The sequence below is a fragment of the Leptinotarsa decemlineata genome, unplaced genomic scaffold (genome assembly GCF_025532065.1).
Source record: "Leptinotarsa decemlineata unplaced genomic scaffold, Ldec_3_MD MMD2_tig00000035_RagTag_RagTag, whole genome shotgun sequence".
Classification (NCBI taxonomy): domain Eukaryota; kingdom Metazoa; phylum Arthropoda; class Insecta; order Coleoptera; family Chrysomelidae; genus Leptinotarsa; species Leptinotarsa decemlineata.
This window is the reverse complement of record NW_027412540.1, coordinates 16,942,555-16,966,740: the sequence shown is the minus strand read 5'-3', so window position 1 is coordinate 16,966,740 and position 24,186 is coordinate 16,942,555. Positions and strand designations below refer to the sequence as shown.

Below are 24,186 nucleotides of genomic sequence, written 5' to 3'. Positions count from 1 at the left end.
AATATTCTCGTGTGATGATTATGAATGAAATAATTTTCAACAAATTGATTGATATAGCCGTTACTATGAGGTAGTAGATCATCATGAAAAATGAGAAAGGAAACTTTCTATGATTCATTTCTCATTTTTGAAATACTTTTCAGCGAATTTTAAACTGCTGTATTTTTCATTTACAAAAGGTACGGTGAATTGAAGAAACAAATTGCCAATTGATAAAAGTTAATTCAAATTCAATAACCTACTTGGTTTATAAAAATTTTCTGTTGGTTCTGCGTGTGAAAGTTTATAAATATTCGGAAGTTTTTTCAATGGTTTAAGGAATGCGGCAATTGCAGATTCCCATATGAAAATTGAATATTTTAATAAAGAATATATGTAACTATATTATATGTTTATTAAATATTTGCGATGAATATGATTTCGTATTCTATGAAGAATTCCGATAATAGGTGACTGTTTTTTCAAAGTTCTTCAATATTTTTATTCTGACTAGGATTTTCATCAGTATAGTTGTAGAAATTTTGTGTAGTTTTTGTATATAATCCCATTACTTTCAAATTTGATTGGGGGAAATCGATAACATCATTTTTTCGAGTTATAGAAAATATATAGGATTATTTTGAAAATTCATAATTAATTTATGAATTTGTTGCCAAAGAATCAAAGTTAGATCCACAATAAATAATGGTAGTATCGTCTGCAAATAGTTTAATTGAACTTTTAAACTCAAATCTAAAGAAATGAACTTTAAACGTTCAAGCCAGTCTCAGATATACCTACACAGTAGGTTGAATGGACTGACGCCTATCAGAAAACAACTACTTCCCTGGCTAATACCACGAAGGGCGTTGGATTATATCCGACAGGCGTCAGTGCAGAAATCTTCACAGAAAATTTCCTGTATATGCAATTGGCAATAGTTTTTAATGCATTGTCTGAAAATAAGCAAATCCAAAACAGCTAATAGTTTCCAAAAACATCAAAGAAAATTTATTAGTTCAACGATGATATCATCAAATTATAATTATTTGAATGTTTATATTTTCTTATTATCAAAAGTTTTTGATTTTTACTCAAACATTTTCATGAAGAAAAAAGAATTGAAAGTTTATATGTTTTTTTACCACTTTTATTTGTAACTAACGTTATTGCAGTTTCGTCCTGTAAGGACATTTTCAAACTTATACATTATTACAAACTTATTATTATTAACTAGATCAAATTTTAATTTGGGACTAAAAATTATTGACATAATTGTTATTATTATTCAAAGGGAGAAACATTACAAGGCTTACAAAAATGACGAAAATATCATACAAACCTCAATTGAACACCCCATCAAAGATGATCTCTCATAAGCTTTCACTATTATTTGAAATAGATTTGGTGGACTAGCTTCCATTTCGTACATTTCAGTAACTCCACCAGTGAAATCTTCCATAGCTTCACAGGTAGAACCACCTTTCAGAGCTTCATAGGATCCATGTAATCTATTAGGAATAACGGTCAACTTTAATATCTATCAGCAAAAATATATATATATAAATTACATACTTAGCATAGGCTTTTTCTAGTAAGGCACTCCAAAATTCATTGTCTTCCGTAGAATGTAAAAATATCAGTTGTCCTCTGTATGTAGGTAATCTATCGTCTATTACTACATCTATCCATTTTCCATACTGCCAAAATCTAGAATAGATTATGTTGTTGGTAATAACATCAATAACAAAAGCCACAATAACTGCTGCTAAAACGATGAAACAGATCCCTACCAAATTTGGGTCACAAAATTCCAATTTTTCATGACGTTTTTTTTTTTATTCTATTCTTAATTCTCGTCAGTCGAGCCACCTAACAGATGGGTATAATAATTATTTTCAATTGTTGGTCTAGTATGTAACTCTTTTGTCCTTTGTTTTCAGTGTTAATCAAAAGTATAAAACCGCTTAATTTTTTTACAATGGTGTTTGTTTTTGAAAAACAGGATATTTCCTCTAAACATATAAAAGTATTATATAAATGAACGAATTTTTTGAGTTAATTGAAATATACTTGAATCCTAATATTTTGTTATAAAATATTTCAATAATAACAAATAGTGATGGACTGTTGTCCATCATTGGAATGTACGTTAATTTTCATTTCCTCATTGTGTTCTTTTGAAAAAAAAACTAAGTTAAAAAAAAACAATAATGTCAAATCTTGATAATTATGTGTTATACTGGTTTTTATTCAGGGAGATTAACAGAGACTGCCAACTACAGTCTTCTGCAGTATGTTTATAGAATCTTGGATCAGAAGAAAACATGGGAGTATTACTTTTTCATCTTTCCACAGCTTTCAATAATTTGCACCTGAACTTTCTCGAAAGAAAATGGTCTACTATGGGGTTTAGAGGACATATACTGTCTCAGTTAATATCCTACTTAGAGAATAAAAAATATGCATTATAAATAATGCCACTAAAATAAATATGTACCATATAAATCTTGGAGTCCACACAAGGATCAATACTGTTTTTCATATTCCTGAACGACCATTCAAATTATGTGGATACTGACCATCTTTTATTATATGCAGACGATATATCGCTAATAGTATATGATGAAAAGAATCAAGAGCTACAAGTAAAATTAAATCATTTGGCAAAAAATTTGTCTGAAAGAACATATCGAAACGGCTTTTTGTTAAATTTTCTTCATCTTCATCCTCCATGAATTTCATTATTAATCCAAAAACTAACGTGTACTATAAATTCCTCATCAAATAAGATAATTTTTCAATTGTCTACTTCCTTGCGTCGACAGTCGACGGTTGGGAGTAGACAGATTATGACCCTTGCAGAGACCAGTAAAGAGACCTGGGGACTAGGCAGATTGAGACACCGACGTCAAGTCACAAAATCTGTTCAGTGTGTCACTACCCAGAGACCTCATTGCAGTGATAGCTTTTTGAAAATGGCTTCAAATTCGATGACGAAATGTTGAACGAATTAAACCAATAGATGTGACAACTGATGTATCATTTTACATACAGGTAGCTAACTTGAATTAATCTGTCCAATAACATGTAACAAATGGAATTAATGTATTATTATTTTTATTATACCAAAATGTCCATTGTCATAACTGTTACATACTCTATTACAGTTACTACTTTTCCTTAAAGCCCTAATCGTCGAAATTTCAAGAATAGAATAATAGGGAAACTCGAAATAACTGTCCAAATTGATAATCTTACATTACATTGAATTATATTATTTTGTAAACAAAAATTGTCAATTAAAACTGTTTCACCATTCCTCTTTTTATTTTATAGAAACGAATTTCATTTGAGTGAATTTCTTCAGATATATTAACTCTCTGGAGAACAATATCATACACCATTTAGTATGTGAGACATTTATTTATCTGTGGACCAACTAAGAAACTTACTATTGTATTGTGAGATTTTTCCTTATGTACTGTATGTATATTTTTTTATATTTTCAGTATAACGAACCTAAGCAAATTTTGTTATTGCAGATATTTTCGAATGTAACAGAAATTGTAATTTGAGGTCAATGAAATTTCTTTCTTTCGCTATTATAATATAACAAATTTATTTAACTACTTTAATAACGCTCAACTTGATGAAAAATATCACTTATGGAATACAATTTTGAATTGAACAAAATGAGCAAATAAGTGGAAACTGGTCATTGAATCGGAAATCAAAATAGTGATTTTTCCTACCTGAAATGGAATATGCCGGCGTATTTTTCATCGAAACCTTGATCATCGGGCACAATTTGGAAGAACAGACGTCTATATAATGTCAAGTTGGCGGCGGCGGCCAATAACCAACAGTCACCCAATTCTCCTTGCTGTACATCGAACCTTGAAAACCCTTCTACAAAAAACTGAGGATCATCTACGATTTCCTAAAAAATAAAAAGGTCTATATAAAGACTCACATGAAACAGACATATCCAGGATGATGAACAATTCTTATTTTTCAATAATTTTCTGATGTCGTCGACATTTTCAAGTTGAAGTTATGAACAGTCTGACCCGTTACTTGTTGGAAATTAATAGCTTTATCCATGATAATGATTATAAAATATTCAAAATAAATTTTATTTGAAACGCATTTCGAAACACGCATTTCGAAACACAGTTACTCAACTTTGATTACTTAATTATCTACAAAAATATTTGAAAAAAATTATTTTTGGAGATATTATTATCCAGAAGATTTCCATATTGGACAAGTTAATCACAGGAAATAACAACGCAGCTAAATATATCCTCTTAGTTTTTCTGTGCAAATGAGGGCAAACTCTACAACTGAGGTCTGAAATGTAATTCCATAAGTTCTCATTTGTTGGTGAAAACCATATTCTACTGTTATATTATTCACTGTTCTCGATAGCCTGCCAAAATTATTGGATATTCATTAGAATTACCAACACCGTGACAACATGAATAATTATCATTAGTTGAACACATTGTGACTCATTTGCATAGGACAGGTGGTGATAAACAATGGAACACACTGACTATTATTAACAAAATTCTGAAAAAACAACTGATCTTTGGTTTCACTATTATTTCCTATGTTGAAGAATTGTGATCTTTGCACCATGAAGGGTTTTGAGTAATTCACTTTTACACACACTTTACAAAAATCTATGGGTTTTAATTATAAATTCGCACAAAAAATGTCTGCCATTTTTGGGATCTCTTTTCATTTAGGAGATATTCAATCGGCGCCTGGTTTTAAAAAGAAAAGGGAATATTAGCAGGCGAGATTATTTAAAAAAAGCCTTTTGGCAAAAAATGTGGGAAGGTAACTAAGAAAGGCAGAAGGGAATTAACTAAAAAAAAACAATATTGTAGATATGTAGATCATGCACAAAAGGTTCTTTCAGATACAAATAAAAAAAGAATGCTTTCGAAACAACTACTTTCACATGAATAATGAATTTCATGAAAGAAGGAAGTCACATCGAAATAACTTTCATCTGACAATTGAATCACAAGAAAAAAACGTTTTCCCATTCATTTTGGTCACAGTTTGTTCTTTTAGAATCAGTTATTTACCTGCTGGGCCAATATTATCACTTTTTTGGCAATCATCTCGATTATATATTTAAAAAAATATCTAAAAAACAAAGATAAAAATAAAAATAACAATAAAAATTATTTGGCGATCCGGGGCGACTTCAAAAATTATTTGGCGCTCCGGGGCGACTTCAAAAATTATTTGGCGCTCCGGGGCGACTTCACTGATTCCAGTGGCGCATATTAGTTGGGAATGCTCATTTTAAATATAATTAAATACAGAAAAGTTCTAACACAACTATGACCAGATGTTTTTAATGACGTGATATTTCTCTTTGAGGTTGGGTTTATTTTGCAATGTTACATGGCTGATGAGGCTGCGAAAAGCAACGATATAATAGCCATAATAAAAAAATACATGGCTCGGGAAAATGTAAGAATTAAAACTGGTGATGTTCAGCGTCAACTACAAAACTATTTAGAACCAAATTGGGAAAGTGCTATCACTCATTTCATTGAGGTAGAGGACAATATGTGGAAGTTGATGGAATGATGGACATTGTTACTGTGACTGTGATACAAGTAGGATCAAATGTTATAGATTACACAATATACAGTTCTGCAAAGTCAATATATTAGGATGGGATGGTAGCCGGTCGGGTTGACGTGGGTGCTTTGCTCCACTCACTCAATCGATCGCTGTGTGAACCGGTGGTTGAAGCTGCGAGGCCGGACGATCGATTTTCACTTCCTATCTACCAACCCGTGCTAGGAATCACACGTTAAAAGGTAAGGTTTCGTTAGTCTAAACCTCGTACAAGTTTTGATTTTTGAGAGAGTTGTCCTTCATAGAGGGGCTCATGCTGTTGAGTACCTTTTAATCAATTTCATCAAGACTTGTTCAGGATTATCAGTGATTTTATGTACGTTATCATATGAACCTAACAAAATACACCAGTGAAATTCGTAGGTCTTACTGCATAATCTCATGAACCGAGAACCAAATCGTTGAATATGGTTCTTTATCGAAAACGTGTTCATCACTTTATTATCCAAAAAATCTGTAGAAGTTCCTTGATCGGAAGTTCCTTGGAGTGCTGGTCTTATTAGAAGTACTGGTATTTGTATCATTTACGTGGTCATCATTTTTCAAATATTCCAACAATCATCTTCTATTGGATTAAATTGTTCATAAATCAGATACTACTATATTTTTTCAATCGATCCAAGGATTCTGATTGACGGACATATGGGTCTGATGTTGAAATTGTTATTGCTCCATTTATATCTAGTCTTTAATTCCACAAACTTTTTGGAATTTTCAATTATCTGTTTGATAACTTTTGAAAGAAACCGATTCCATCAAAAAATTCAGCTACTTACATCGTACACATTTTGGGAGGGAATGAAGATTTCATTAAGACTTTGGAATGAGAAATAGTGCCAAGAATTGGTTCAGCATTTTCTCTTTCAATTGCTAATTCGTAGTTTTCTCATGTTTCAAATAAAAGGAATCATCAATATTCCAGAAATTTGGTAAAATAGAATGAATCAGATGCTCATTATTATTGAAAGAGGAGAGAAACGTTGGTAAAGCCAGAGAAGATGCTTGCAGGTGATTTGCTTTGAGATTTTTGAAAGTAATGAATCAAATTAAGATAATTTAGTTTGACATAATCATATAGGGAGGGCTACATCTTAGGGTATAGATTCATTTGGGAACAGTTGAAGAGTTCTAAAATAAAAATATCCACCGTGAGTGGAAAGGCATTTGATCTGAGAACCCATCAAATTTAGGGTTTTAGTTTCACACATTCAGCCAAAGATTCTTTTGAACGTGGTGTGTCAAGCAGAGTCCAGTCGTTTTTTTTGAATTTATCTATTATTGATGTTACCTACCAGTGAACACAAAAATGTATTTCACATTTTCCAAAATTAACTATCAAGATGATTTCTTTAGAAGACGAAAATATATTTTTGAATCGATGTAAAACTATATGTGTATGAGTACCTATACATCCATCATCCAAAATACCAACAATTCAACTCGGATTGAATAGAAATTATCAAATGGTCAACGGATAGGCAAAAAAAACAGGGCCCAGAGAATCTCCCTGTTGAACTCTTTCTGACATGATGACGTCTGCAAATTGGTTATAAGCAAGTACAACTGGCATTTTACTGCTAGAAAATCACGTATTCGAACTACGCCTCGTATAATTCACAAAAAGTAGTAATAAGTACTCGATTTGATCATGCAAATGAATCACCTTTATCGGTGAATGTTTTTTACTTACGCCAGGTCTTTTCCATTCATAGTATCTATCGGGTCGTTGGCTGAAGAATAGAGATGAATCAGTAGCAGGAAATTCGGGATCTTCAAATAGAGTTCCTTGTTCAATACATTCATCTCGTAAATCATAAAAATCTTGAGATTCTCCGCTTCTTGTGCGAGTGCCAGATCCTTTGTCACCATACTAAAAATTACATGATTTTCTTAGTATGCCATAGTTTCAAAAAAACAGTGCGAATATGGATGAGCAAACAAAAAACCAGCGTATGTAATGATAAGTCAATGAATAATGGCGAGAATCAGTGTTGGAAATGCTCTATTGTCTTGAAAGTTTAGGTTTTGTTGACAAAGCAGGCTCAAGAACTAAAACAATCTAAAATTTAACAGTGAAATAAAGGTCAAGAATTAACAGAAAATATATATTTATACAGGCCGTTTTTTTTTAACTGATACCCCTACTGCTATCTCGGAAATGATAGGTCCAACAAGGACGATTAAATAAATTAAAAGTTGCCTTTTAAAGGATGCAAGATAATGGTATTCTCAGATTGACAAAATCTATCTTTTCCGAGATATTTGCAAAAGACTGAAAATGACAGATTTTGTTTTCTGCTCTACTGCCTCCATTTTTAATAAAATTAAAAAATGACAGAAGATCTTTTTGCTTTATTTCATGTTTTTGATGATCTGGTTCAACTCATGTGTTTTCGGGAGAAACGTCGAGAAATACATACGTTGTGATATATCAATGATTTTGTAATTATAAGGACTACCAAAATGTATAAAAAATATACAGGTCCGTATTTAAAAAATATATTGATGATGGATTTCAATCAACGAAACGTCGCACTGGAAAATGTGTTGAACCGGATTATGAAAAACGTAAAATAATGCAAAAAGTTTCTCTGTCAATTTTTGATTATTGAAAATGAAGGCGGTGGAGCAAAAAAATAAAATCCGTCATTTTCAGTTTTTTGCAAATATCTCGGAAACGGTTGGTGGTTTTATCGATCTGAGAATACAATTATGTTGCATTCCGAAAAGGCAACTTTTGTTCCATTCAACCGCGTTAAAGGACCTACCGTTTCCGAGATAGCAATAATGGCATCAGTTAAAAACCGGCATATACAGGTCTTTTATTAAACATGAGGCAAAAATTTAAGGGACTATTCTAAGGATCTTTTGTCCTTTGATGATTTTTGATAGCGCGTTTTGTTTCAAAGATACGGAGCGAAAAATAATTTCGACGATAACAATTTATTACCAAAAATTACATGTAATGTTTCTTAATCTACAAGAACTGTTGAAAATGACTACCCCCGCATGTTTAATTAACACCCTGTACAAATAACACGACCAAACATGGACAAGAACATGAAAAATACGTACAACATAACTTTTTTGACATGAATTTATAGATAGTCTGTTGATATTTTCATAAACGCATTTTATGTGGTTTTGCCGGGTCTTGATATGATTAATTTAATATTCGCGGTATGATCAAAACTAATCCAACTTGGTCTATCAACCTTGAAATTATTACTGGAAAAGAAATAGTTGTTTTGGAAAAGAAATAATTGTTCTTAAGTGCACACAGATTATCTTTGGAAAGGAAGAATTAATGGTTCGTTTTTATAATCACATAAAAAATATGGACCAGAAAAAAGATAGATGCGATAAAGATAACAAAGATTGTTGAGATTATGTATAAGGGAATCAACATAAACAACACATTATGCGAGGTAATTATTGTCTAATGAAAATAACAGGTTTTCACTCCCCCAAAACTAAAAATATTTCGTTAAGTATGGAAGGCAATTTACTAAATTTAGAAGACAGTTCGAGTGTGGTAATCTATGTAATGTGGTGTCAGATTCATTTCAGATTTTGGATGTTTGATGATTTCAGCATACTTTTACAGTTTTAAAAATTTTTCTGAAGGACTTTTTTAATGTTAGGATATTATGAACTTGAAAATGATACCTATTTTCATTATTTAGATAACATTACTTCCTGTTATTTTGACATGACTTGAAAATGGTACTTATTTCCATCATTTAGATAACATTACTTTCTGTTATTTTGACATGTATAAGATCATTAAAAAAACTTCAGTATTCCTTCATTACCATAATAAGACTGATTATATGATGACTGTTGAAAATAGTATGAGCCAATAAATATCCAACACAATCTCATGGGTCAAACTTTTTTGACGCTAATCCATCATACCAGTCGAAAGCTGAATGAAAAATATTAAGGTAGTGGAAAGAACCGAAAAAAAATCAATAAGCAAACCAAAATTACTAGCTTCAATAAACAATTGGAAAGAAAAAAATATACAAATGACCCGAACTTCAACAGCATTTTTATTAGGAATAAAAGGGAATATCCCATACCTTGAAAATTTCATACTAGTGGAATTATTCAATTTATCCCCGAACACTCTCTTAATAACGCTATCCGTAGACCGATTTGAAGAACCTTTCACACCCAGATAACTACCACCGACATCGGCATAAGGAATATGGACGTTTCTTGCCACTGCATTTTCAACCCCCTTCAGAGATGTTTTTATATTATCGGTTTCCAAATTGAATGTCACCCTTGGAGAAGAAATGGTTCGCGGTTGGAATGATTCACCGTATCCTTCAGTCGGTTTGTATTTTTCTGAAGGAGCAACAGTAGATTTGGAGCATTTTGGAAATATGTAGGAAGATCGTTCAGCTCCAGTAGCCTTTGTTTTCACGAAATTCTCTTCTCTAACCTCAACGTTCGTTGATGTTGTGCCACAACTCGAAGTCATGATTTCTTCAGGAATTTTCATTAGAGCATCGCGCACGAAAGTTCAAAACAAACTGGGAGCGCGTTGGGAAATATCATATCCCAATGATTAGCTTAGGGCTAGAAGCGGAAACATAGCTGTGGTATTTAATCTATATTGATAACATGTTCGCCATTACACTAATTAATTCTTTATTCGCTCAAGTTGTAACCTTTTCAAATGCCATAAGTTACACTCTAATTGGCGATTGCAACAAGTGGCTTCTTATCGATTTACCATCGTGAAATGTATCTGAAGTACATGGCTCACGAAAGTTTTAACAATATAAAGGAAAAAACAACAAAGAATCAATCACATCTGATTTATCGCGGGTTTGACTGACATAAATTATCGTTCTACTCAACTTATGCACTCGAAAATGTATTATCTTTATTGCTGGAATCAACAATGTTTACTTATCAAGCACCTAACACTTCATAGATTAAACTACTCATGGAAAATTACGTACAAATAGCGCTGTTTTCTCGTTCAACCACACCCCATGAAATATTCTCAATCTATTATGATTGTTATATTGTCAGCTTTCGGGGTGAAGTTTCAATTTTATTTAAATAAATCGTGATTTAAACTGTGCTGAGTATTTAAATAAGAAAAAATAGAAATATTCTAATCTGAATATTACTATTATCATTTTAATACCAATGAATATTTCAACTGTCACATTCTTTTCTTTATTAATAATTAGTAACATATATGTCTTAACTGACCTAGTAACTTGTTCTGTGAGATACAACATAATAAATTCTAATGAAACATATGTGGTTAATTTTTGAGCGTTATTAGTACAGCTTGTCAAAGGTAGGAAGAGCTTTCTGAATTCTGTTATGTTCCCGCCTACTAGATGTGTGTTCGTTAGAAGACTAAGAGAGAGAGAGAGAGATAATTTTCAACTCTCTTCCTAGATTTGATAAGCTATAAAAAATTGATTAAATTAATATTTCATGTGAAATAAAGGTTTTGGCGAATGTCCACCATAGATAATGACAGTGTTCCATGAATGTCATATACTATGTTGTGTAGCAATCCTGTGAATGATATCTGATTCAATTCCACAACGAATCTTTGTAGTACAAACTCAATAGGTGATTTTTTTTATAATTCAATGTTCATATAAAATTAATTGTTTCGAAAGTATTTTTTCTTTCGTGTAATTCAATGTTTATATGACAGTAGTTGTTTCGAGGCGGCTTTCTTTTCCAGTTTGTGTCTTAAAGTTACTTATTTGGATGATCTAGACATTTTTGTAATGAGGTAATTTTGACATTAATTGATTTCTTCCATTCTTTGATGATTATCATATTTTTTTATAAAGAGGGAAGTAGAAAGCCAAAACCTTTCTTTCCCAAAAATGAATCTCCCCTGAGGAGCCGGTTGAAAAAAACAAGCCCCCAGGAAAAGGGCAGCTGTTGTAGACGTCTTCAGAAGTAATTTTTGAATGTATAAATACTACGACCACACTTGTACCAAGTGGATGAGTACAAAAATAATATAAACCCTATATTTGGATACAAATAATGTTAACAAAAAAACTTACTTTTATATAGTTTACTGCAATTATGACTATGCAAATTTCCGTTATTAGGAATAATTTTGAAAATATCGAACCAAATAAATATTTTTCGAATTTTCCTGAAATTTGTCTCTGAGAATTTTTTATAGAGATGGGTAATGATTCGAAGACGATTGTGGATACTAACAATCGAAACGTCTAGAATTAACTTGCCTTGGAATCTCTTAACTTTTGAATTTCATTTTATTTGTTCCAGTTTTACTTGTAATTTATTTTACTATTATTTCATTTCAGGTTTTTTGCTCAATATAATTGTTTTTTCAGCTATTCATTTTTATTCTTCTTCTTTGATTTTTTATTTCTTCTTTTTAGTTATTTCAGGGATTCCAAATCATTTTATATATAATATCAGACAATTTACGTCCGAACTAATGAAACTCATCATGAAACATTGTCAATCACCTTCAAAGTTGCTTGTTGTTCAACAATACTTCCTATTGTATTGGGAATTTCAAAAAATATTTTTTTGAAAACCCAACGAATGCCATAATAGTTCTAATAATTTTTGATTCTTATTTTGTTGATAATGAGGAAAGGTATATTGAGATTTCGGAGAGTCATATGGAAAATTTTTCATACTTCCGAATCTATCAAAAAGTTTCATTCAAGTTTCAACATATTCTAAAAAAGTTTTTGTGTTTTTTCTTTCGAAGGAATTTATTGGTGCATATTGAGTTGACCAAACCTCTTTCACTTTCTGCAATCAGAGTAATGATTCAGAAAAAGTTTCAATATTCAGTTGAAAATTTTCGGAGAAAAACAGGAAAGGGATATTCTCCATTATTATTTTTATCTTTCATCATTAATTAGGTATATTAGACTAGGTTAGGTTTTGTCTAGAGTGAGTGGGAATATTCGACCTTCCACCGCAACCCGCAAGGAATTATTGTGGCTCACACCTATTCAAACTTGACCAAATAAACCCAGCTTCGATTAGTTTGTATGGTGGGTGGCCTTTCAGGTCAGATGGTAAGAGTACGGCTCTGCTGAACTCTCAAAACCTGATTCGGTCCCCAGCGGGGCAGGCACAAAGTATGTGCTCTGCTGTTTTATCATTTTCGATACAGACGCAATACACACTGTCTTCCGACAGTCCGAGTCTCTGCATATGATGATTCAAAAGCAGTAACCTGTAAGACGGCCTGTTAGACATCGTAGTTCATCCCTACTGTTTGCCAATCTTTGTTTGGCAAAGCCTCAAGCGATGCCAATGACAGATACTGGTCCGATGAAGCTGCTTGCAGCACCCTCCTCTGCAAGGGAGTCAGCAGTCTTCCAAGTCAGTATGGCCAGGAATCCAGACCAGAGACAATCTGTTAAGTCTTCCTATCAAGGAGAGTTGTTTATGGCAATTTGCTACCAAATAAGACGTTGCTCGGTAGGAACCAAGAGCTTCCAACGCCGCTTGGCTGTCCGAGTGTATGAGGTGGGTTTCTTCCAATCTGTCCGCACACAATTCAATAGCGTAAATTTCCGCTTGCAATACAGTCACATAGGTTCCTAGGCAGGTTGATATCTCTGTCCTGAGTCTGCGACTGAAAACACCTGCACCAGAACCAACAACTATCCTTCTTCCGGAGGATCCAGTCCTCTCTACTCGGGAACAATACTTTATAAGGCAGTTCGTAGTTGACAGTTGGAGGCACAAAGTCAGAAGTCATTTCCAGAATGCTGTGACTTTCAGTGTTAATCAACAGTCTGTTGCACAAGTCTATATGCAGTCCGTCTAGCCCCTCTCTCCAGAAAAATGTGGAGAGGAGGTAGATCTAAAAGTATCTTCATGGCCGCTGACGGTGTGGCACTGATGGGACCAGAGAAGCAAGCCTGTCTCTGTAAGCCAGAGAGCTTCGCCTGATTCGCTACTGATTATGTATCACAATATATGAACATTTCAGATCGATATTTCATTTCTTTCCACAGACAAATCACATAATTTTTCAAAAAACACTTCGAATACTTTTCTTCAGAGCCTATCATATCACATAAAAAATTTGAGGACGCTGGAAGGATCATACTTAGTATACTATTCTCCAAAGGTTGCGTTATAATCATTGACATTCTGACATTCAAATTATTCATTATTAGCAATACTTTCGAAAATATGTCTTAAATATGATTTATGTGTATGTGTGATCTCAAACATATCTCCTTGTAAATATCACAAAAATAACAAGATACTTGCATAATGGTAAATTGAACTGAGAATATGTAAAAATTTAATTTGAACTTAACATGCCTATTTCTCTTGCGGAAAGAAGTTGCATACCAAGTATAACTCGTAACATCCAGTGTAGGTACTGCGTATTCAAATCTGTCATTCCGTTTAGAAAGATACTGAACTGACATTTTTGATCAATTTTCAGTGCAATCTTCGAAATTTCAATGGGCTTGAGAAGTCATCCCCGAAAGTATCTAGTTTCATTCAGTAGTATAACTTGTACTATAATTTTCAAGATTAAAACGGTGTCTTTAATGGTGGCCAGACAGTATATCGATTTTGGCATCGTCACAAGTGACAGATACCCGCATTTCAGTAGAAAATTATCCACCGCTAAACAAAATAAGGTCTTTGATCGTAAAAAACCACTGCAAGATTTATCTCACACGCTGGTGAAACTTGTATGAGGGACACTAAGAAAATAGAATGAATTGTCACGAAATATAAATAAGGTGAAAACATCCCACAATGTATTGCGGCAATCGTTTCCAAATAGGCATTCACTATCTTGAAATTAAGGTTAGACTAGGTTAGAAATTGTCGAAGTTCTGCGACGTCATCTACGGACCTGCCTTATTGCAAGCTGATGAGTTACGACCCCAAAAAATACAAAATAGTTGCGTCAGTTCCTCCTTTGAAGACTGGCTGGTTTCACATGAAGCAAATACAAGAAAAACATCACCTCACTTTCAGTCATAAAGTGTTGAGATCTGGTAAACCTCCTTATCTACGAAAAAAGTAAGTACCATAGTCGCAAACACGCCATGTAAATGCTCAGACTATTTCCTAGACACACTACCGCTTCACTCACGAGCAGTTTCTCTTAAAATGCAGTTAAAATGTATAATAACTTATTGTATCCCTTGAAATATTAGACATTATTATTAATATTTACCAAAGGTATAGCTGGTCGGGCCCTGTCCTCGAAGCTCCGATAAATTTAGGAGGGCTCGCCAGCATTATCAAGCGATTACTACTCCCCCACATCGTGCAGTAAGTGATCATTGGGTCCGAGAATCATGTGCTCTGAGCAGACGCAATGGGCTAAGAATGAATTTGTCCGGCCAAGATTTCTGCCGTAAATAGTAAAAAATTTTGTAATAAACCAAAGAAATCGCCTCCTGAAGAACGTAACACCTCTGAATGAAGTAAGGTTGCTCCCAATAACTCATATAAATACATTTCGTATAGTTTCTATTCCATTTAGATCTTATCAATTCGAGCAAATGGTGCTTTTTGTAATATTTTGTTGGTATTTATCAATGCAGTTGACAAAATTAAATTCAAAGATCAACATTACAGAAACCTTTTACCCATCATGCGATTAAGGTAGATCAAGATATAAAACACTGCATACTGTTAGGCTGCGATTAAACCCTGGGTTTCCGGCCTAAACCTCCTTGATATGAGGAAGGCAAAAGCCGGGTTCTTGGATAAGTCAGGGTAGACAATGAAGACCCTGAGCATCAGCTATTTCCTATGAAGCCGCAGGAGAAATGAATTGATCTCTGCGACTTTCATACTAAATGAGTGACAAAGTTTTGGTCACCTCGTTCAGTGTTGAAAATCAAGACAAGTTCATCGGCTGATGCCTTGAAACAAAATGCTCCGACTCCTACTCCTAACGGAACAATTATATTACGAAGATACTCCAAATTCACAAATCCATGTTCTCCCAGTTGCCGGCGAATGTATAACCTCAGAACACGCTTCCACAATTCCCGCAATCCTCTTTCGCGCTATCCCGCCGCACGCTTGTCCATTCCGAATTCTATGCCGATAGCATGTTGGTACTTTTTAATTACCCTTCAAGACTGATGACATCCTTTACTCCAAAGCTATCAAGTTCAAGATCATGGATATGAAATGAAGGGGTGGCAGAGATGCAAATAAGAAGGCGCTGAGGAAATCGTAGCACTCCCATTCCGAAGATAACCTGATTTGGATCCTGGCTTGACCAGATTATTAATATTTATTCAGCAAATTAGTACGAATGCAGCTGAACAAATTTAAATATTGAAATGTATTTTTTTAGAACACTATTAGAGGAATTTTTGAAATTCAAAGACTATCGAAAAGATAACATCAAGGACAATAAAACGAAATAATCACAAATATCCCCTTTGATGAAAAATAATGACGCAGTGCCTGATTCGTTTTCATTTGGGCACTCTATAATCTATTCCTATTCAGTTCGAAATGTGGTACTTACCTTGTATATTCTGTAAGGCATATGTCTGAGGAAATCACCTTGATATTCCAAATTCTGCTCTGAACTTTTCTCTTGTTGATTGGAACAGGGATCTTTCTCTGTTTGTTTCGTTCCGTGTGATGGTCCAGTATGTAATTCCAAAGTGTCTACTAATATAAACGAATCATCTACAATTTCTGGTGGTTTCTGTGAGTCAGTTTCCTTTTTGATAGTGCCCTGAAGAATGCTCTTGAGAGGTCTCACTTCAATACGTTCAGGTATCAGTGGAGAGGGTTTAACATTTGTCGGTAGTGTTTTCGAAACTGTAGAAGATTTCGTTGATTGCTGTTCCTCTCTTTTCGAAGGTTCATTTTTATACAAAATTGTTGTGATTTCCTTTTTGAGTTTTTCCAATCCTGCATTATTTTTACATTTCGGTCCACATTTGCAATTTTTACTAGCTTTGCAGAGAGGAACAGGAGTTGGTCTTTTGAGGTCTTGAGCTTCTACATTCACCCTAAAGTAGGCAGGTACTGGTTTTACTGATTTTTTCTGTTCCTGATTCGTTCTGGGAGTTATCTTCTTGGGTTTCACTTTCGAATTTTTCATAGGATAGTGATCCAAATAACTGAGTATATCTTTATGAATGTAATTTAGATATTCAACTGATAGCAGGTCGTTCTTTTTCTTGTAATGAGATCTGGAATTGTTGAATCCGACGTGACATGACTGGCTGCTACGATCCAGAAAAGCATCCCACATATTACAACATATTAATTTTAAATGTGTATTCAATATCAGCCAGAACTTGATAAAATTGAAATGAAAAATGCAAAGTGAAATGACAAGTAAAAGTTGTCAAGTTGACGAATACAACAAAGAACCAGATATTAATTCAACTTTTTTGAAAGAACATTCTCGAAAAGAGATGTAACACCAAGGTTCTTCTTACTACAGAGGGAATCCTGAAAACTAATTATGCGTTCCTAAAAAATGAAACAACACTAAATATAGGTGTCTGTCAAAAAATTCAAATTGTCTGAGAACAAGATTTATCTACACATGACGTTGCACAAATATGTGTGGATAGTGGGTTATGAAGAAAAATTACCCAATACAGTTACGTTTATCCCCGTAGGTTGACCAATAATTGACTACACTGATTAATCAAACTTTAATTAAACAAAACTTTATTTCACTTTGAATACAACAAACACTTCAACTAAAGCTTCAACTATTATTTGAATGTCTATCGCCTTACTAGATCACTTCGCGTACCGCACTGTAGTGTGTCGATATGCTTGCAGCTAGTGTTTTAATATCGTAATCGAATGTCGTAGAAATTTCGTCGAAGTTCTGTCGAAGTCGGTAGCATTATTCTTAGCTACGTCGCGTTTGGTTTATGGGTACCAGTGGCGGCCGGCGTTATTTTCTTTCGGGCATGATTTACAACACTACCCCCTTCCCTGAGGTTGTTCGCCCCGAACAACAATCCAAGAGGGGACATCACGACCCATGTAAGGGTCTTGATGTCCCACGTCTGGTGGGAAGTTTTTCTTCTGGTAGCTGGGTATCCTTGTCCTCTTGGCGTTGGCAAAATTTGCATCCGAATGTCAGGCATGTACTTCTTGAGAGGCTATCTGCGTTTCCGTGACTTTTTCTTTTCCGAAGTTTCGGGAAAACCTCTTCAAACTTTCTTTCGACTCCTTCAAGCTTCTTTTCAAATTTCCTTCCGACTTCTTCAAGTTTCCTTTCAACCCCATTAAACTTCTCATCGACTATTTGTTCCAATCCTTCCTTTGTTTAATGAAATACTTTTTCAATTTATTCCTGAATCAATTCCCGTACCTTCCCTTTACTCACTTAGGAAGATTTCAAATCTTCAAATAAATGAAGATCTTTTTCATGTTTCTTCTGAATATTAACAAATAATTTACCATATTTATCTCTGTTTCTTTCTTGTTTTTCCAGAATATTTAGTAGTAACTGACGGTCTTCATTTCTGCGTAACTTTTCTTCCTCCCTCCGTCGTTCATCTTCTTCATTTCGGCGTAAATGTTCTTCCTCTCTTCTTCGTTCATCTTCCTCATCGCCTTACTAGAACTTCGCGTACCGCACTGTAAAGTCCACTTGATCGTGTCGATATGCTCGCAGCTAGCGTTTAAATATCGTAGAAATTTCGCCGAAGTCTGTCGAAGTCGGTAACATTATTCTCGCTGCTTTTCGAGTGGAGGGGAATCATCGTAGCTACGTCACGTTTGGTTTATGGTTACCAGTGGCGGCCAGCGTCATTTTCTTTCGGGTATGATTTACAACAATATCTAAAAAAAAATCAACCAACCAAATTTCGGAAAAGCAAGGGTAATTTGTGAGACAAATCATTATTCACCGCTCAAAACGCGATAACTTCAATAGATTGAACGGAGAATCGTTTTGACGTTTACAATAGTTAAAGCTGTTTGACATAACGTTAATAAATACTTTACTGACACAGTAGAGGGTTCAAGAACCATTTGCAAGTCACCGTTTGCAAGAAAAAACCATCAGTAAATTTTTTGATTTTTTTCAACTTCCATTTTATTCATAAGGGGGTAGATATCAACTGATAAAAGTACCGAAAATATCGTTGGTGATTTGAAATCTGCAAATGCTGTGTTTTTGAGCAAAACTGAAGATTTTTTATTGGATTAGTGATATGTTTCAAGGTACCAACTTGATTTTTCTATTAAAATAACACTTTATGCCATTATATGTAATCATAAGTTTCAATGTAAAATGTACATCCCAGAAAACACTTGTTTTAATCAATAATTTCAACACCTTGTATAAATAACGAAGCTTTGAAAACTCCTTTGTATTTTTTGAAATTCTTTACTCATCAATAACATCACCTTACATTTCTTTCAACAATAAATCAATGAAAAATGAATTTTACTTTCTAATCCAAAATTCAGACAAATGATAAGGTTTAGTAAGTGTTTGATTCACAATATCTGTTCGGGACTTAAAACACACCCTCGAGTTTTCTTTCAGGACTCTGCTGCTCAAACGGAAGCAAGATATTTTTTTAGAATCGGATGGGTAAATCAGATTCATTTTCTGTGACACATTCATTTTCAATGAAGACTTCTGCTGGGGATTCACTTGGCATCTAAAGGAAAGGGAAGACATTTGCCCAATTCTTTTTTCTCCATAGACAGAACCATGTGGTCGGTTTTTAACGGGATCATAGATCGGTATGTTGCTCAATGTGGGATCTCCCAGCATTCTAACAGAACCGCAGGTGCCACATTTTCGGTAACTTCTTCCGGATATGGCACTATCGGGCCTGGAAAAGGTCTCGTGATGCACAGATGGTCTGGAATGCCCATCAACACCAGAGATGCGATGGTTGTGATAACTCGAAAAGGGTACACCCATAGAAGTACATGGTCTGAAATTGTTTCTTGAGGCGTTGACAGTTGAATATTGCATATTGCACCTGCCACACAACGAACAAAACTGTCGCATACGCGATGACCTGGACAGTTTTTCTTCACAACTTCTACAGATATACCTAGCGTTTCCATTATACGTTGTTTTGTTTCTGTTTCCAAATCGGTTATCGAAAACTGCACTGGCATTATTTTGTTGGCTGTAGCTTGTAGGAACATTCGTATTGAAATGGACTTTGGGTGTGCATGTCTGATATGGATCACTGTAAGAGAACGGCCTTCGTTGATTGGGACATCGACAAATAAATCGTGGTGTACAAGTTGAGAAAGTTCCTTCATTTCCAGCTGAGTCCAGTTTATCGTTCATATTGTCTCCCGTTTTTCCTAGATCTGGATTTTTTTTTGGATCTTCAAAGTCTGCATCATTGGTACTCAAAACCCCTTTTGCAATTTGTGATCTATCGACTTTTGTAGGCGTTTCTTTTTCACTCTTCTGATTTTCATTTTCATTCGTACCTAGATTTCTCACATTATCATCAGTCTTTTTTACTTTTCCTTCTGTCTTATCAATGTTGTCTTCTGAGCTTTTAACGTTTTCATCTGTCTCTTTTACTTTTCCTTTCTTATTTTTTACCTTTTCTCTTTCTGATTTTGGTCCTTCTACTTTTTCTTTTTTTGTTTCATTTTCTTTATCTGCTTTAATAACTTTCACAACTTTAAGGATTCCTTTTTGCTTTGAATCTTTCTTTGTGTTACCTTTGGAACTCCTTGTTCCTTTTTTATTTTTTTTCTGTACATTGGATGAACCCGCTGGAACTCCATCGTTCAGATTGAACAACTTCTCCTTGAGGGTAGAAGGCGGACAGATACTTTCACAAGGATCACATGGTACGCAACAAGGGATACATGATCTACTCCAACAACTTGATCTACTACGATTTGAAAGACAAGGGGTTCCTGGTTTACTTAAGGCAACGACCGATTTATTAGAGGGAGTGCATGACTTACTGGAATTGATACACAACACGTTATATGGGGAATAAAATGTGGGTATACATGTCAGTGGCGTAGCAAAATAGCACCGCATCGAATTTGTGGCACATTTTAAACTATTAATTTTGAACTGACGATGACAGTGACAGTTTGATTTGATGTAGCATGGGGCCGAAAACCAATGCCGTTCTCGATCGACAACAATCAAAACAATTTTGCGGCGCCCATGGAGGTATTTGTCTCCAAAATCCGGACATGAGTCGATTTTTCACAATTCGTAGTATGGCAAAACTGGTTATTTCCCTGAATAGAGGAAGACATGGTAGAAAAGAATAGACGTTTGTCTATTCTGTCTACTCTGCCAGATAGGATTCGAGTCTCAAATCTTTATTATACACAATGGTATGAAGATGAATAACCATCTGCCAAGTTACTCTATAAAGAAAAGACACAAATATTGGTACCAATCAATACAGAAAAATAATTAAGGAAATCTTGAGTAGTAATCTCTCTGATCTGTTTAAAATCTGTTTTTCCGTTAACCAGCTGTCGCACCCCTACGAACGACAACCCTCAGAAGTCGAAACTTGCGCGAGCTAAGGATTAACGAGGTCTTACCTTTTAACGTGTGATTCCTAACACGGGTTAGACTGAGTTAGACTGAGTTCTATACCGATCATTTTTAACCTAGCATGTTTATGTCTTTTGAAAAATCTGTTTTTAAAATATTTTTTTCCGTTAATCAGCTGTCGCACCCTTACGAACGACAACCCTCAGAAGTCGAAACTTGTGCGAGCTAAGGATTAACGTGGTCTTACTTTTTAACGTGTGATGCCTAACACTGGTTGGACGATAGCACGTGAAAATCGATCGTTCAGACTGGGCTTGAACCATCGACCAACACGGCAGTCAATTCGAGTGAGTGAACAAAGCACCCACTTCGAACCGCCTGGCAACCGACTTAACTATTTGTTGTATTTAATTTATACTTTACTTTAGTGTTCATTATATTTTATTTCATAGGACATTTATGTATTTTATTTTATATTCATTTACTAGCTTTGTCAACGACTTTTTTTTTCTTCGGACAATGAAGTATTTGCGAAAAAAATGAATTTCCTAATCGTAATGTGCCTCTTGTGAAACAGGAGGCACATTACGCGTTGAAGCGAAATGAAGAATCAGGAAGGCCAATGACTGTAAGAACGGTAGAAGGAGAAGATAATGTGCTGGCCATGATACAAGAAGATCCAGGTACCTCTAAAAATTGTTAATACTTCAAATGTAAGTAACGGGACGATTTGGAACATTTTTAGAGACTATTTGTTGTTCCCATACCACATAAAACGAGTTCAGGCACTTCTTCCTGCAGATTTTCTTCTTCTTGATAAACTGGCTTCCCTGAAGCCAGTTTATCAAGAAATTCCATAAGGAATTTTTGCAATAATCATGTTTGGGCTGAAGAAAATCCACATGAGGTGCTTGAAGATCGCTTTCAACATCAGTTGTCGTTAAACGTTTGGGTGGGAATTGTAGGAGACTTCCTAATTAGACCGGTATTTTTGCCAGGAATACATACCGGCGAGATATATCGCAACTTTTTGGAACAAACGCTACCTCGGTTTCTGGAGGATGCACCTTTGCAAGAAATACAAGATATGCAATGTGGTTTATGCACCAGCGCATTTCAGCATATTGGCTTGAGAGTTTTTAACAGTAACATACGCTGGATTGGTCGAGGTGGACCTCACTTATGGTCTGTTCGATCACCTGACTTAAATCCCCTGGATTATTTCCTATGGGGCCACCTGAAGTCATGAGTTTACACTACTCCAATGGAAGTTGCTGGGTGTAACGCAATCAGAAACGATCCTGCTGCTAGCCGAGTGGAGGGTACACGAAAAAAAAAAATTGTTACTTCAATGAAAATTTATTTAGTCTAATTTATTTCATCATTTTGATTGAATATCATTCATTCCAAACGAAGTGTGTATTGTATCGATTAGATGATAATTTTGTGGAGACAAAATGAAATTCTCATTTTAATTTCTCTAATATTTCAATTCAAGAGGTCTTTTACTTAGTCAAATGAATTGTGAATCATTTCAAGAATAACATTTATTGAGTTCTCAAAATAATTCGGTTGAGTCAAACAATATAATTTCATCAAATCAAAAGTACGTCTGTTGAATGAAAACTTTTCAATTCAGTTTAGCAGTATAACTAGTATATATAGTTTAACACTAGTATATAATTAAATCAGCTGAATATTTATTTTTACTTCAACAATACATATCAATACATTTAACTAATTTTGGAAATAATTCAAGCCTGTGGATAATTTCATTTCAATATTTTTATTATTTGTTGGTTTGAAAAATGAAATTATTTCCTTGAAAGAAATGGTATAGTTGAAATACTTTAGGTATGCATACACTGGGTACCTAGTTGACCTTCTTTTATCTTTGGATACGGAGGAATTGGACATTTTCAGAGTAAATACAATTGAGGTGTTTGCCACAGAAATAGGTGTAGGTATACAATGTCAGCGAAGAACTGTACCTTTATTTCGAATTGTAAATTTCTTCCAACATAAATAATTGAATGGCGCCGTAAACAATGATTTGATTTTCATCATGATAGTATGATGAAGGAAACTCTTTTTAAGATTTATCTTTTAAAGAACATTGTGAAATAATCACAGTTTTATCTTATATTACTTTATTAAAATCAATAAGACCGAAAAAGGAAAGTTATTTGTAACATATTTACAGAAATGATGACATACAACAAAACTGCACGAGCTCAAAACATGCAATATAATTTCTTTTATTTTTAGACATGGAGGAATTTCCTAATAACTTGGGATTAACTGACCTGATTGGAATTTTTAAAGGCAAAAAAATACATATATTATTTATCTCCCACTAATATACTTAAAACACATACTTTTCAAACAGAAAATGATGTAACATAAGACATAGCTAAAAGGCTCACCGATGAAGAAATCAAAGAAATGATTCCCTCATTGGCAAAGGAAAAATATTCAATCAAGGAAGGACAGAGAAACTTTTTCTGGAGGGTCCATCAAGTATCTCTCTCTCTCTCACTCATTGAGCTTATGGATAAAATAAATGGCGATATCTCCGTAGTCATTAGAGATAACACCATCAAACCTGGTATCGTTGGATTTCTCATGATCTTCCCTAATCGTTCGTGTGATAATATATAGGATGTTCCATTTGAAAATCAAAAGTTGTTGTCATTTCCGGAAAAGCTGGAAGTTGAATTTGTTTTACAAATATTTCAAAAAGTGCCGTCTAGTGAGCATATTCAATGTTCCAAGTTTCAGAAATATCGCTAGAGAAATAAAGGATAAAAAGTGGGTGTACCATAAGTCTGTGTCACACGGTATATGATAATATGCTGTTTTTTAAACAAAAAAATCTATTTCCATCATCCGAAGAATATATATGATAATATGCTGTTTTTTAAACAAAAAATCTCTTTCCAAATACAAAAAATTTCATTGTGTCTTTCATAGCTATATTGGTGACTATAGAGTTGTTTACGCCATCATATATTGCTTCAGATAAT

General features: G+C 34.2%; 1 protein-coding gene across 3 annotated transcripts in view; it reads right to left on the bottom strand.

The window, feature by feature from the left end:
* LOC111515812 (calpain-A) overlaps positions 1 to 24,186 on the bottom strand; it is a 91,590-nt gene that overhangs the window by 30,823 nt on the left and 36,581 nt on the right. The window contains exons 1-5 of one of the 3 annotated variants that reach the window (XM_023172014.2): positions 16,184 to 17,033; positions 7,343 to 7,522; positions 3,735 to 3,922; positions 1,555 to 1,689; positions 1,322 to 1,490 (exon numbers count right to left, since the gene is read on the bottom strand). In XM_023172014.2, coding sequence (XP_023027782.2) covers positions 1,322 to 1,490; positions 1,555 to 1,689; positions 3,735 to 3,922; positions 7,343 to 7,522; positions 16,184 to 16,924 — 1,413 coding nt within the window. In that variant the 5' untranslated portion in view covers positions 16,925 to 17,033. Of the gene's footprint in view, positions 1 to 1,321; positions 1,491 to 1,554; positions 1,690 to 3,734; positions 3,923 to 7,342; positions 7,523 to 16,183; positions 17,034 to 24,186 lie in introns of those variants that run through there. The other 2 variants (XM_023172020.2, XM_023172031.2) reach the window with 2 other exon arrangements.